General features: G+C 44.0%; 1 protein-coding gene across 2 annotated transcripts in view; it reads left to right on the top strand.

The window, feature by feature from the left end:
- LOC110508251 (guanine nucleotide-binding protein G(olf) subunit alpha) overlaps nucleotides 1-14,489 on the top strand; it is a 135,617-nt gene that overhangs the window by 99,951 nt on the left and 21,177 nt on the right. For both annotated transcript variants that reach the window (XM_036966055.1, XM_036966056.1), the window contains exon 6: nucleotides 10,195-10,323. In XM_036966055.1, coding sequence (XP_036821950.1) covers nucleotides 10,195-10,323 — 129 coding nt within the window. The remainder of the gene's footprint in view (nucleotides 1-10,194; nucleotides 10,324-14,489) is intronic.

Here is a 14,489-nt window from a genome sequence, read left to right as displayed (position 1 = left end):
TATGTCTGGGTATGGTCTATATCTATATTGAGCCTTGTCTATATCTATATTGGGCCCTGTCTGTATCTAATGTAGGTCTGGTGTATATCTATAGTAGGTCTGGTGTATATCTATAGTAGGTCTGGGTCTGGTCTGTATCTATAGTGGGTCTGGTCTGTATCTATAGTAGGTCTGGTCTGTATCTATAGTAGGTCTGGTCTAGATCTATATCTATAGTAGGTCTGGTCTAGATCTATATCTATAGTAGGTCTGGTCTATATCTATAGTAGGCCTGGTCTATATCTGTAGTAGGCCTGGTCTATATCTAAAGTAGGTCAGGGTCTGGTCTATATCTATAGTAGGTCAGGGTCTGGTCTATATCTATAGTAGGTCTGGTCTATATCTATAGTAGGTCATGGTCTATATCTATAGTGGGTCTGGTCTATCTCTATAGTAGGTCAGGGTCTGGTCTATATCTATAGTAGGTCTGGTCTATATCTATAATAGGTCTGGTCTATATCTATAGTAGGTCTGGTCTATATCTATCGTAGGTCTGGTCTATATCTATAGTAGGTCAGGGTCTGGTCTATATCTAAAGTATGTCAGGGTCTGGTCTATATCTATAGTAGGTCTGGGTCTGGACTATATATATAGTGGGCCTTGTCTGTATCTATAGTAGGTCTGGTCTATATCTATAGTAGGCCTGGTCTAAATCTATAGTAGGTCTGGTCTATATCTATAGTAGGTCTAGTCTATATCTATAGTAGGTCTGGTCTATATCTATAGTAGGTCTGGTCTAAATCTATAGTAGGTCTGGTCTATATCTATAGTAGGTCTAGTCTATATCTATAGTAGGTCTGGTCTATATTTATAGTAGGTCTGGTTCTATATCTATAGTAGGTCAGGGTCTGGTCTATTTCTATAGTAGGTCTGGACTATATCTATAGTAGGTCTGGTCTATATCTATAGTAGGTCAGGGTCTGGTCTATATCTATAGTATGTCTGGGTCTGGTCTATATCGGGCCTTGTCTGTATCTATAGTAGGTCTGATCTATAGTAGGTCTGGTCTATATCTATAGTAGGTCTGTGTCTCGTCTATATCTATAGTGGGCCTTTTCTGTATCTATAGTAGGTCTGGGTCTGCACTGTATCTATAGTGGGCCTTGTCTGTATCTATAGTAGGTCTGGTCTATATCTATAGTAGGTCTGGGTCTGGTCTATATCTATAGTAGGTATTGTCTATATCTATAGTAGGTCAGGGTCTCGTCTATATCTATGGTAGGCTTGGTCTATATCAATAGTAGGTCAGGGTCTGGTCTATATCTATAGTAGGTATTGTCTATATCTATAGTAGGTCAGGGTCTGGTCTATAGCTATAGTAGGTATTGTCTATATCAATAGTAGGTCAGGGTCTTGTCTATATCTATGGTAGGCTTGGTCTATATCAATAGTAGGTCTGGGTCTGGTCTGTATCTATAGTAGGTCTGGTCTATATCTATAGTAGGTCAGGGTCTGGTCTATAGCTCTAGTAGGCCTGGACTATATCTATAGTAGGTCAGGGTCTGGTCTATTTCTATAGTAGGTCTGGACTATATCTATAGTAGGTCTGGTCTATATCTATAGTATGTCTGGGTATGGTCTATATCTATATTGGGCCTTGTCTATATCTATATTGGGCCCTGTCTGTATCTAATGTAGGTCTGGTGTATATCTATAGTAGGTCTGGGTCTGGTCTGTATCTATAGTGGGTCTGGTCTGTATCTATAGTAGGTCTGGTCTGTATCTATAGTAGGTCTGGTCTAGATATAGATCTATAGTAGGTCTGGTCTATATCTATAGTAGGCCTGGTCTATATCTGTAGTAGGCCTGGTCTATATCTAAAGTAGTTCAGGGTCTGGTCTATATCTATAGTAGGTCAGGGTCTGGTCTATATCTATAGTAGGTCTGGTCTATATCTATAGTAGGTCTGGTCTATATCTATCGTAGGTCTGGTCTATATCTATGGTAGGTCAGGGTCTGGTCTATATCTATTGTAGTTCTGGTCTATATCTATAGTAGGTCTGGTCTATATCTATAGTAGGTCTGGTCTATATCTATAGTAGGTCTGGTCTATATCTATAGTAGGTCAGGGTCTGGTCTATATCTATAGTAGGTCAGGGTCTGGTCTATATCTATAGTTGGCTTGGTCTGTATCTATAGTTGGCCTGGTCTGTATCTATAGTTGGCCTGGTCTGTATCTGTAGTTGGCCTGGTCTGTATCTATAGTAGGTATCTATAGTAGGTCTGGTCTGTATCTATAGTAGGTCTGGTCTGTATCTATAGTAGGTCTGGTCTGTATCTATAGTAGGTCTGGTCTGTATCTATAGTAGGTCTGGTCTGTATCTATAGTAGGTCTGGTCTGTATCTATAGTAGGTCTGGTCTGTATCTATAGTAGGTCTGGTCTGTATCTATAGTAGGCCTAGTCTGTATCTTTAGTAGTTCAGGGTCTGGTCTGTATCTATAGTAGTTCAGGGTCTGGTCTATATCTCTAGTAGGTCTGGGCCTGATCTGTATCTATAGTAGATCTGGTCTATATCTATAGTAGGCCTGGTCTGTATCTATATTAGGCCTGTTCTGTATCTATTGTAGGTCTGGTCTATATCTCTAGTAGGTCTGGGCCCGATCTGTATCTATAGTAGGCCTGGTCTGTATCTATATTAGGCCTGTTCTGTATCTATTGTAGGTCTGGTCTATATCTCTAGTAGGTCTGGGCCCAATCTGTATCTATAGTAGATCTGGTCTGTATCTATATTAGGCCTGTTCTGTATCTATTGTAGGTCTGGTCTATATCTATAGTAGGTCTGGGTCTGGTCTATATCTATAGTCGGTTTGGGGTATATCTATAGTATGTCAGGGTCTATATCTATAGTAGGTCAGGGTCTATATCTGTAGTTGGTCTGTTCTATATCTATAGTAGGTCAGGGTCTGGTCTATATCTATAGTAGGTTTGGTCTATATCAATAGTGGGTCGGGTCTATATCTATAGTAGGTCTGGTCTATATCTATAGTTTGTCTCGTCTATATCTATAGTACGTCTGTCCTATATCTAAAGTAGGTCATGGTCTATATCTATAGTGGGTCTGGTCTATATCTATAGTAGGTCGGGTCTATATCTATAGTGGGTCGGGTCTACATCTATAGTGGGTCGGGTCTATATCTATAGTAGGTCTGGTCTATATCTATAGTAGGTCTGGTCTATATCTATAGTAGGTCGGATCTATATCTATAGTAGGTCGGGTCTATATCTAATGTAGGTCTGGTCTATTTCTATAGTAGGTCTGGTCTATATCTATAGTAGGTCTGGGTCTGGTCTATATCTATAGTAGGTCTGGTCTATATCTATAGTAGGTCTGGGTCTGGTCTGTATCTATAGTAGGTCTGGTCTATATCTATAGTAGGTCTGGGTCTGGTCTGTATCTATAGTAGGTCTGGTCTATATCTATAGTAGGTCTGGTCTATATCTATAGTAGGTCAGGGTCTGGTCTATAGCTATAGTAGGTCAGGGTCTGGTCTATAGCTATAGTAGGTCAGGGTCTGGTCTATAGCTATTGTAGGTCTGGTCTATATCTATAGTAGGTCTGGGTCTGGACTATATATATAGTGGTCCTTGTCTGTATCTATAGTAGGTCTGGTCTATATCTATAGTAGGCCTGGTCTATATCTGTTGTAGGTCATGGTCTATATCTATAGTGGGTCTGGTCTATATCTATAGTAGGTCTGGTCTTTATCTATAGTAGGTCTGGTCTTTATCTATAGTAGGTCTGGTCTATATCTATAGTAGGTCTGGTCTAAATCTATAGTAGGTCTGGTCTATATCTATAGTAGGTCTGGTCTATATCTATAGTAGGTCTGGTCTATATCTATAGTAGGTCTGGTCTATATCTATAGTAGGTTTGGTCTAAATCTATAGTAGGTCTGGTCTATATCTATAGTAGGTCAGGGTCTGGTCTATATCTATAGTAGTTCTGGTCTATATCTATAGTAGGTCAGGGTCTGGTCTATATCTATAGTAGGTTTGGTCTATATCTATAGTAGGTCAGGGTCTGGTCTATATCTATAGTAGGTTTGGTCTATATCAATAGTGGGTCGGGTCTATATCTATAGTAGGTCTGGTCTATATCTATAGTTTGTCTCGTGTATATCTATAGTACGTCTGTCCTATATCTAAAGTAGGTCATGGTCTATATCTATAGTGGGTCTGGTCTATATCTATAGTGGGTCGGGTCTATATCTATAGTGGGTCGGGTCTATATCTATAATAGGTCTGGTCTATATCTATAGTAGATCTGGTCTATATCTATAGTAGGTCGGATCTATATCTATAGTAGGTCGGGTCTATATCTAATGTAGGTCTGGGTCTGGTCTGTATCTATAGTAGGTCTGGTCTATATCTATAGTAGGTCTGGGTCTGGTCTGTATCTATAGTAGGTCTGGTCTATATCTATAGTAGGTCTGGTCTATATCTATAGTAGGTCAGGGTCTGGTCTATAGCTATAGTAGGTCAGGGTCTGGTCTATAGCTATAGTAGGTCAGGGTCTGGTCTATAGCTATAGTAGGTCTGGTCTATATCTATAGTAGGTCTGGGTCTGGACTATATATATAGTGGTCCTTGTCTGTATCTATAGTAGGTCTGGTCTATATCTATAGTAGGCCTGGTCTATATCTGTTGTAGGTCATGGTCTATATCTATAGTGGGTCTGGTCTATATCTATAGTAGGTCTGGTCTTTATCTATAGTAGGTCTGGTCTATATCTATAGTAGGTCTGGTCTAAATCTATAGTAGGTCTGGTCTTTATCTATAGTAGGTCTGGTCTATATCTATAGTAGGTCTGGTCTAAATCTATAGTAGGTCTGGTCTATATCTATAGTAGGTCTGGTCTAAATCTATAGTAGGTCTGGTCTTTATCTATAGTAGGTCTGGTCTATATCTATAGTAGGTCTGGTATAAATCTATAGTAGGTCTGGTCTATATCTATAGTAGGTCTGGTCTATATCTATAGTAGGTCTGGTCTATATCTATAGTAGGTCTGGGTCTGGTCTGTATCTATAGTAGGTCTGGTCTATATCTATAGTAGTTCTGGTCTATATCTATAGTAGGTCTGGGTCTGGTCTATATCTATAGTAGGTCTGGTCTATATCTATAGTAGGTCTGGGTCTGGTCTGTATCTATAGTAGGTCTGGTCTATATCTATAGTAGGTCTGGGTCTGGTCTATATCTATAGTAGGTCTGGTCTATATCTATAGTAGTCCTTTTCTATATCTGTATTAGGTCTGGTCTATATCTAAAGTAGGTCAGGGTCTTGTCTATAGCTATAGTAGGTCAGGGTCTGGTCTATATCTATAGTAGGTTTGGTCTATATCTATAGTAGGTCTGGGTCTGGACTATATATATAGTGGGCCTTGTCTGTATCTATAGTAGGTCTGGTCTATATCTATAGTAGGCCTGGTCTATATCTGTTGTAGGTCATGGTCTATATCTATAGTGGGTCTGGTCTATATCTATATTGGGTCTGGTCTATATCTATAGTAGGTCTGGTCTAAATCTATAGTAGGTCTGGTCTATATCTATAGTAGGTCTAGTCTATATCTATAGTAGGTCTGGTCTATATTTATAGTAGGTCTGGGTCTATATCTATAGTAGGTCTGGTCTATTTCTATAGGCGGTCTGGTCTATATCTATAGTAGGTCTGGTCTATATCTATAGTAGGTCAGGGTCTGGTCTATTTCTATAGTAGGTCTGGACTATATCTATAGTAGGTCTGGTCTATATCTATAGTAGGTCAGGGTCTGGTCTATATCTATAGTAGGTCTGGTCTATATCTATAGTAGGTCAGGGTCTGGTCTATAGCTATAGTAGGCCTGGTCTATATCTATAGTAGGTCAGGGTCTGGTCTATTTCTATAGTAGGTCTGGACTATATCTATAGTAGGTCTGGTCTATATCTATAGTAGGTCAGGGTCTGGTCTATATCTATAGTAGGTCTGGTCTATATCTATAGTAGGTCAGGGTCTGGTCTATAGCTATAGTAGGCCTGGTCTATATCTATAGTAGGTCATGGTCTGGTCTATTTATATAGTAGGTCTGGACTATATCTATAGTAGGTCTGGTCTATATCTATAGTAGGTCAGGGTCTGGTCTATATCTATAGTAGGTCTGGTCTATATCTATAGTAGGTCTGGGTCTGGTCTATATCTATAGTATGTCTGGGTCTGGTCTATATCGGGCCTTGTCTGTATCTATAGTAGGTCTGATCTATAGTAGGTCTGGTCTATATCTATAGTAGGTCTGTGTCTCGTCTATATCTATAGTGGGCCTTTTCTGTATCTATAGTAGGTCTGGGTCTGCACTGTATCTATAGTGGGCCTTGTCTGTATCTATAGTAGGTCTGGTCTATATCTATAGTATGTCTGGGTCTGGTCTATATCTATAGTAGGCCTGGTCTATATCTGTATTAGGTCTGGTCTATATCTGTATTAGGTCTGGTCTATATCTATAGTAGGTCAGGGTCTGGTCTATATCTATAGTAGGTCTGGTCTATATCTATAGTAGGTCTGGTCTATATCTATAGTAGGTCTAGGCCTGGTCTATATCTATAGTAGGCCTGGTCTATATCTGTATTAGGTCTGGTCTATATCTGTATTAGGTCTGGTCTATATCTATAGTAGGTCAGGGTCTGGTCTATATCTATAGTGGGTCTGGTCTATATCTATAGTAGGTCTGGTCTATATCTATAGTAGGTCTGGGCCTGGTCTATATCTATAGTAGGTCTGGTCTATATCTATAGTAGGTCTGGTCTATATATAAAGTAGGTCTTGTCTATATCTATAGTAGGTCTGGTCTGTATCTATAGTAGGTCTGGTCCATAGTAGGTCAGGGTCGGGTCTATATCTTCAGTAGGTCAGGGTCTGGTCTATATCTATAGTAGGTTTGGTCTGAATCCATAGTGGGTCAGGGTCTGGTCTATATTTGTAGTAGGTCTGGTCTGTATCTATAGTAGGTCTGTCCTATATCTATAGTAGGCCATGATCTATATCTATAGTGGGTCTGGTCTATATCTATAGTAGTTCAGGGTCTGGTCTATATCTATAGTAGGTCTGGGCTTTATCCATAGTAGGTCAGGTCTATATCTATTGTAGGTCTGGTCTATATCTATAGTAGCTCTGGGTCTGGTTTATATCTATAGTAGGATCAGGTCTTCATCATCCACAGCTCTGTGCTGATCTAGGATCAAGTCGTCATTATCCACAGCTCAGATTGATCTAGGATCAGGTCTTCATTATTCACAGCTCTGTGCTGATCTAGGATCAGGTCTTCATTATTCACAGCTCTGTGCTGATCTAGGATCAGGTCTTCATTATCCACAGCTCTGTGCTGATCTAGGATCAGGTCTTCATTATCCACAGCTCTGTGCTGATCTAGGATACGGTCTTCATTATCCACAGCTCTGTGCTGATCTAGGATACGGTCTTCATTATCCACAGCTCTGTGCTGATCTAGGATCAGGTCTTCATTATCCACAGCTCTGTGCTGATCTAGGATCAGGTCTTCATTATCCACAGCTCTGTGCTGATCTAGGATCAGGTCTTCATTATCCACAACTCTGGGCTGATCTAGGATCAGGTCTTCATTATCCACAGCTCTGTGCTGATCTAGGATCAGGTCTTCATTATCCACAGCTCTGTGCTGAACTAGGATCAGGTACCCCCTGTCCATATTTTCTTTATGATCTAAAATGGAAATTCTGTGAGAAACACTGTCAGCAGTAAGATCAGCAACGGACGGCTAACCTCCATCCACAATAACCATTTTATGTAATCACCCCATCGAGACGGACAGAAATAACCCTACAGTCTGAGCAGCTCGGCCATCTGGTGGCAACGGCCGGTACTGACACAGCCCTGCTTTTGCCACCGAGACACACCAGACATGAGTCCAGGGTTCTGGTCTAGAAACACGGTTTTCACTACTCCTTTTTACATCGGTACTGCAGTTTAACTTATGCTGGTCCCTATAAACCAGATGTGATGCTGGTCCCCGTAAACCAGATGTGATGCTGGTCCCCGTAAACCAGATGTGATGCTGGTCCCTGTAAACCAGATGTGATGCTGGTCCCCGTAAACCAGATGTGATGCTGGTCCCCGTAAACCAGATGTGATGCTGGTCCCCGTAAACCAGATGTGATGCTGGTCCCTGTAAACCAGATGTGATGCTGGTCCCTGTAAACCAGATGTGATGCTGGTCCCTGTAAACCAGATGTGATGCTGGTCCCTGTAAACCAGATGTGATGCTGGACCCCGTAAACCAGATGTGATGCTGGACCCCGTAAACCAGATGTGATGCTGGTCCCCGTAAACCAGATGTGATGATGGTCCCCGTAAACCAGATGTGATGATGGTCCCCGTAAACCAGATGTGATGCTGGTCCCCGTAAACCAGATGTGATGCTGGTCCCCGTAAACCAGATGTGATGCTGGTCCCCGTAAACCAGATGTGATGCTGGTCCCCGTAAACCAGATGTGATGCTGGTCCCCGTAAACCAGATGTGATGCTGGTCCCTGTAAACCAGATGTGATGCTGGTCCCCGTAAACCAGATGTGATGCTGGTCCCCGTAAACCAGATGTGATGCTGGTCCCCGTAAACCAGATGTGATGCTGGTCCCCGTAAACCAGATGTGATGCTGGTCCCCGTAAACCAGATGTGATGCTGGTCCCTGTAAACCAGATGTGATGCTGGTCCCCGTAAACCAGATGTGATGCTGGTCCCGTAAACCAGATGTGATGCTGGTCCCCGTAAACCAGATTTGATGCTGGTCCCTGTAAACCAGATGTGATGCTGGTCCCCGTAAACCAGATGTGATGCTGGACCCCGTAAACCAGATGTGATGCTGGTCCCCGTAAACCAGATGTGATGCTGGTCCCCGTAAGCCAGATGTGATGCTGGACCCCGTAAACCAGATGTGATGCTGGTCCCCGTAAACCAGATGTGATGCTGGTCCCCGTAAACCAGTTGTGATGCTGGTCCCTGTAAACCAGATGTGATGCTGGTCCCTGTAAACCAGATGTGATGCTGGTCCCTGTAAACCAGATGTGATGCTGGTCCCCGTAAACCAGATGTGATGCTGGTCCCCGTAAACCAGATGTGATGCTGGTCCCCGTAAACCAGATGTGATGCTGGTACCTGTACACCAGATGTGATGCTGGTCCCCGTAAACCAGATGTGATGCTGGTCCCCGTAAACCAGATGTGATGCTGGTCCCCGTAAACCAGATGTGATGCTGGTCCCCGTAAACCAGATGTGATGCTGGTCCCCGTAAACCAGATGTGATGCTGGTCCCCGTAAACCAGATGTGATGCTGGTCCCCGTAAACCAGATGTGATGCTGGTCCCCGTAAACCAGATGTGATGCTGGTCCCTGTAAACCAGATGTGATGCTGGTCCCCGTAAACCAGATTTGATGCTGGTCCCTGTAAACCAGATGTGATGCTGGACCCCGTAAACCAGATTTGATGCTGGTCCCTGTAAACCAGATGTGATGCTGGTCCCGTAAACCAGATGTGATGCTGGTCCCCGTAAACCAGATTTGATGCTGGTCCCTGTAAACCAGATGTGATGCTGGTCCCCGTAAACCAGATGTGATGCTGGACCCCGTAAACCAGATGTGATGCTGGTCCCCGTAAACCAGATGTGATGCTGGTCCCCGTAAACCAGATGTGATGCTGGACCCCGTAAACCAGATGTGATGCTGGTCCCCGTAAACCAGATGTGATGCTGGTCCCCGTAAACCAGTTGTGATGCTGGTCCCTGTAAACCAGATGTGATGCTGGTCCCTGTAAACCAGATGTGATGCTGGTCCCTGTAAACCAGATGTGATGCTGGTCCCCGTAAACCAGATGTGATGCTGGTCCCCGTAAACCAGATGTGATGCTGGTCCCCGTAAACCAGATGTGATGCTGGTCCCCGTAAACCAGATGTGATGCTGGTCCCCGTAAACCAGATGTGATGCTGGACCCCGTAAAACAGATGTGATGCTGGTCCCCGTAAACCAGATGTGATGCAATGGGATGCCTCTGTTGAAATGACTGTTGTGGTTTATACGGAATGAGGTGAATGATAGTTGTTTTATTTGGAATGAATTGATTGATATTGGTGTGTGTGTGTGTGTGTTTGTCTCTGCAGTTTCCTGGACAGAATTGACTCAGTAAGACAAGGAGACTACACTCCCACAGACCAGGACCTGCTACGATGCAGAGTGTTAACTTCAGGGATATTCGAGACGCGTTTCCAAGTAGACAAAGTCAACTTTCAGTAAGTATATTTTACTTTACTTCTCTCTGTGTCTCTGTCTCTCTCTCCGTGTCTCTCTGTCTCTGCGTGTCTCTCTCTCCGTGTCTGTCTCTCCATGTCTCTCTCTCGCTGTCTCTCTCCGTGTCTCTCTGTCTCTCTCTCCGTGTCTCTCTCTCTGTGTCTGTCTCTCTCTCCGTGTCTCTCTGTCTCTGCGTGTCTCTCTCTCCGTGTCTGTCTCTCCATGTCTCTCTCTCGCTGTCTCTCTCCGTGTCTCTCTGTCTCTCTCTCCGTGTCTCTCTCTCTGTGTCTCTGTCTCTCTCTCCGTGTCTCTCTGTCTCTGCGTGTCTCTCTCTCCGTGTCTGTCTCTCCATGTCTCTCTCTCGCTGTCTCTCTGTGTCTCTCTCTCCCTGTGTCTCTCTCTCCCTGTGTCTCTCTCTCCCTGTGTCTCTCTCTCCCAGTGTCTCTCTTTCTCTCTCTCTGTGTCTCTCTCTCCATGTGCCTCTCTCTCTCTCTGTGTCTCTCTCTCCGTGTGTCTCTCTCTGTCAATTAAATTTGCTTTATTGACGTTACAATGTACATATTTCCAAAGCTTACTTTGGATATTCACAATAATTATAAAAATTGTCACCTGGACAACAGTAACAACAATAACCAAGGGTCAAAATAACCATACATTCAACAATAAGCATACAGTAGAGGACATGTGCAGGTTGATTGGTCTGTCAGACGATGTCCCTCATCTTATGGCAGGCAGCAATGTAGTGCGCTGCCAACCCACAGCTCTCTGCGTCCTCCCCCAACAGGACGGGTAGCCTACTCTCATCAGAGAGGTCTTTGAAACCTTGAATAAGGGTTTCACTGTTGGGGAAATGACACCCTAATTGTTTTATATTTTGTCTGTCTCGCAGTGTCTCTGTCTCTCCCTCTCGTATGCTAACTGGGGGATCACATGAGTAAGAGAGACTCTGAAACTGAGCTCGAGCAGATTTTAGATAGGACTCGGGGCCCATATTCACAAAGCGTCTCTGAGTAGGAGTGTTGATCTAGTTTCCCCTGTTAGATCATAATAAATAAGACTAGATGGACAGGGGGACCTGATCCTAGATCATAATAAACAAGACTAGATGGACAGGGGGACCTGATCCTAGATCATAATAAACAAGACTAGATGGACAGGGGGACATGATCATAATAAACAAGACTAGATGGACAGGGGGGACATGATCCTAGATCATAATAAATAAGACTAGATGGACAGGGGGGGGGGGGGCAGATCCTAGATCATAATAAACAAGACTAGATGGACAGGGGGGGGGGGGGGGTCCTGATCCTAGATCATAATAAACAAGACTAGATGGACAGGGGGACATGATCATAATAAACAAGACTAGATGGACAGGGGGGACATGATCCTAGATCATAATAAATAAGACTAGATGGACAGGGGGGGGGGCCTGATCCTAGATCATAATAAACAAGACTAGATGGACAGGGGGGGAGGGGGGGGTCCTGATCCTAGATCATAATAAACAAGACTAGGTGGACAGGGGGTCCTGATCCTAGATCATAATAAACAAGACTAGATGGACAGGGGGGGGGGGGGGGGGGCTGATCCTAGATCATAATAAATAAGACTAGATGGACAAGGGGGACCTGATCCTAGATAATAATAAATAAGACTAGATGGACAGGGGGGACCTGATCCTAGATCATAATAAATAAGACTAGATGGACAGGGGGGACCTGATCCTAGATCATAATAAACAAGACTAGATGGACAGGGGGGACCTGATCCTAGATCATAATAAATAAGACTAGATGGACAGGGGGGGGGGGGGGGCTCATCCTAGATAATAATAAATAAGACTAGATGGGCAGGGAGGGGGGGTCCTGATCCTAGATCATAATAAATAAGACTAGATGGATTGGGGGGGGGTCCTGATCCTAGATAATAATAAATAAGACTAGATGGACAGGGGGGGGGGGACCTGATCCTAGATAATAAGAAATAAGACTAGCGGGCCTCCCGGGGGCCGCAGTGGTTAAGGGCTGTACTGCAGCTCCAGCTGTGCCACCAGAGACTCTGGGTTCGCGCCCAGGCTCTGTTGTAACCGGCCGCGACCGGGAGGTCCATGGGGTGACGCACAATTGGCCTAGTGTCGCCCGGGTTAGGGAGGGCTTGGTCGGTAGGGATGTCCTTGTCTCATCGCGCACCAGCGACTCCTGTGGCGGGCCGGGCGCAGTGCACGCTAACCAAGGTTGCCAGGTGCACGGTGTTTCCTCCGACACATTGGTGCGGCTGGCTTCCGGGTTGGATGCGCGCTGTGTTAAGAAGCAGTGCGGCTTGGTTGGGTATCGGAGGACGCATGACTTTCAACCTTCGTCTCTCCCGAGCCCGTACGGGAGTTTTAGCGATGAGACAAGATAGTAGCTACTACAACAATTGGACACCACGAAATTGGGGAGAAAAAGGGGTAAAAATTCAAAAAATAAAATAATATAAATAAATAATTAAGACTAGATGGACAGGGGGGACCTGATCCTAGATCATAATAAACAAGACTAGATGGACAGGGGGGACCTGATCCTAGATCATAATAAATAAGACTAGATGGACAGGGGGGACCTGATCCTAGATCATAATAAACAAGACTAGATGGACAGGGGGGACCTGACCCTAGATCATAATAAATAAGACTAGATGGACAGGGGGGACCTGATCCTAGATCATAATAAATAAGACTAGATGGACAGGGGGGACCTGATCCTAGATAATAATAAATAAGACTAGATGGACAGGGGGGACCTCATCCTAGATCATAATAAACAAGACTAGATGGACAGGGGGGACCTGATCCTAGATCATAATAAACAAGACTAGATGGACAGGGGGGACCTGATCCTAGATCATAATAAACAAGACTAGATGGACAGGGGGGACCTGATCCTAGATCATAATAAACAAGACTAGATGGACAGGGGGACCTGATCCTAGATCATAATAAATAAGACTATATGGACAGGGGGGACCTCATCCTAGATCATAATAAACAAGACTAGATGGACAGGGGGGACCTGATCCTAGATCATAATAAATAAGACTAGATGGACAGGGGGGACCTGACCCTAGATCATAATAAATAAGACTAGATGGACAGGGGGGACCTGATCCTAGATAATAATAAACAAGACTAGATGGACAAGGAGGGGGGTGGACCTGATCCTAGATAATAATAAATAAGACTAGATGGACAGGGGGGGGGGGGGGGGGGGGCCTGATCCTTGATACAAAGGGCTCCAGGTCTCTGCTCATAGTAACCCTAACCCTAAGAGGGCAATACCGTTAGTCTCCACCGGAGGGCTCTCTCTCTCTTTCTCTCTCTCTCTTTCTCTCTCTCTCTCTTTCTCTCTTTCTCTCTCTCTCTCTCTCTCTCTCTCTCTCTCTCTCTCTCTCTCTCCTCTCTTCCAGTATGTTTGATGTAGTTGTGACCTCTCTCTCTCTTTCTCCCTCTCTTTCTCTTTCTCGTTCTCTCTCTCTCTCTCTCTCTCTCTCTCTCTCTCTCTCTCTCTCTCTCTCTCTCTCTCTGTTTCTCCCTCTCTGTCTCTCTCCCTCTCCGTCCCTCTGTCTCTCCCTCTCTGTCCCTCTGTCTCTCCCTCTCCTCTCTCTCCTCTTCCAGATTGTTTGATGTAGTTGTAACCTCTCGTATGCTAACTGGGGGATCACATGAGTAAGAGAGACTCTGAAACTGAGCTCGAGCAGATTTTAGATAGGACTCGGGGCCCATATTCACAAAGCGTCTCTGAGTAGGAGTGTTGATCTAGTTTCCCCTGTTAGATCATAATAAATAAGACTAGATGGACAGGGGGGACCTGATCCTAGATCAAAATAAATAAGACTAGATGGATAGGGGGGACCTGATCCTAGATCATAATAAATAAGACTAGATGGATAGGGGGGACCTGATCCTAGATCATAATAAATAAGACTAGATGGACAGGGGGACCTGATCCTAGATAATAATAAATAAGACTAGATGGACAGGGGGACCTGATCCTAGATCATAATAAATAAGACTAGATGGACAGGGGGACCTGATCCTAGATAATAATAAATAAGACTAGATGGACAGGGGGGACCTGATCCTAGATCATAATAAATAAGACTAGATGGACAGGGGGGGACCTGA

Source organism: Oncorhynchus mykiss, chromosome 28 (genome assembly GCF_013265735.2).
Source record: "Oncorhynchus mykiss isolate Arlee chromosome 28, USDA_OmykA_1.1, whole genome shotgun sequence".
In the NCBI taxonomy this organism is placed as follows: domain Eukaryota; kingdom Metazoa; phylum Chordata; class Actinopteri; order Salmoniformes; family Salmonidae; genus Oncorhynchus; species Oncorhynchus mykiss.
This window is presented reverse-complemented; position numbering and strand designations above follow the sequence as displayed.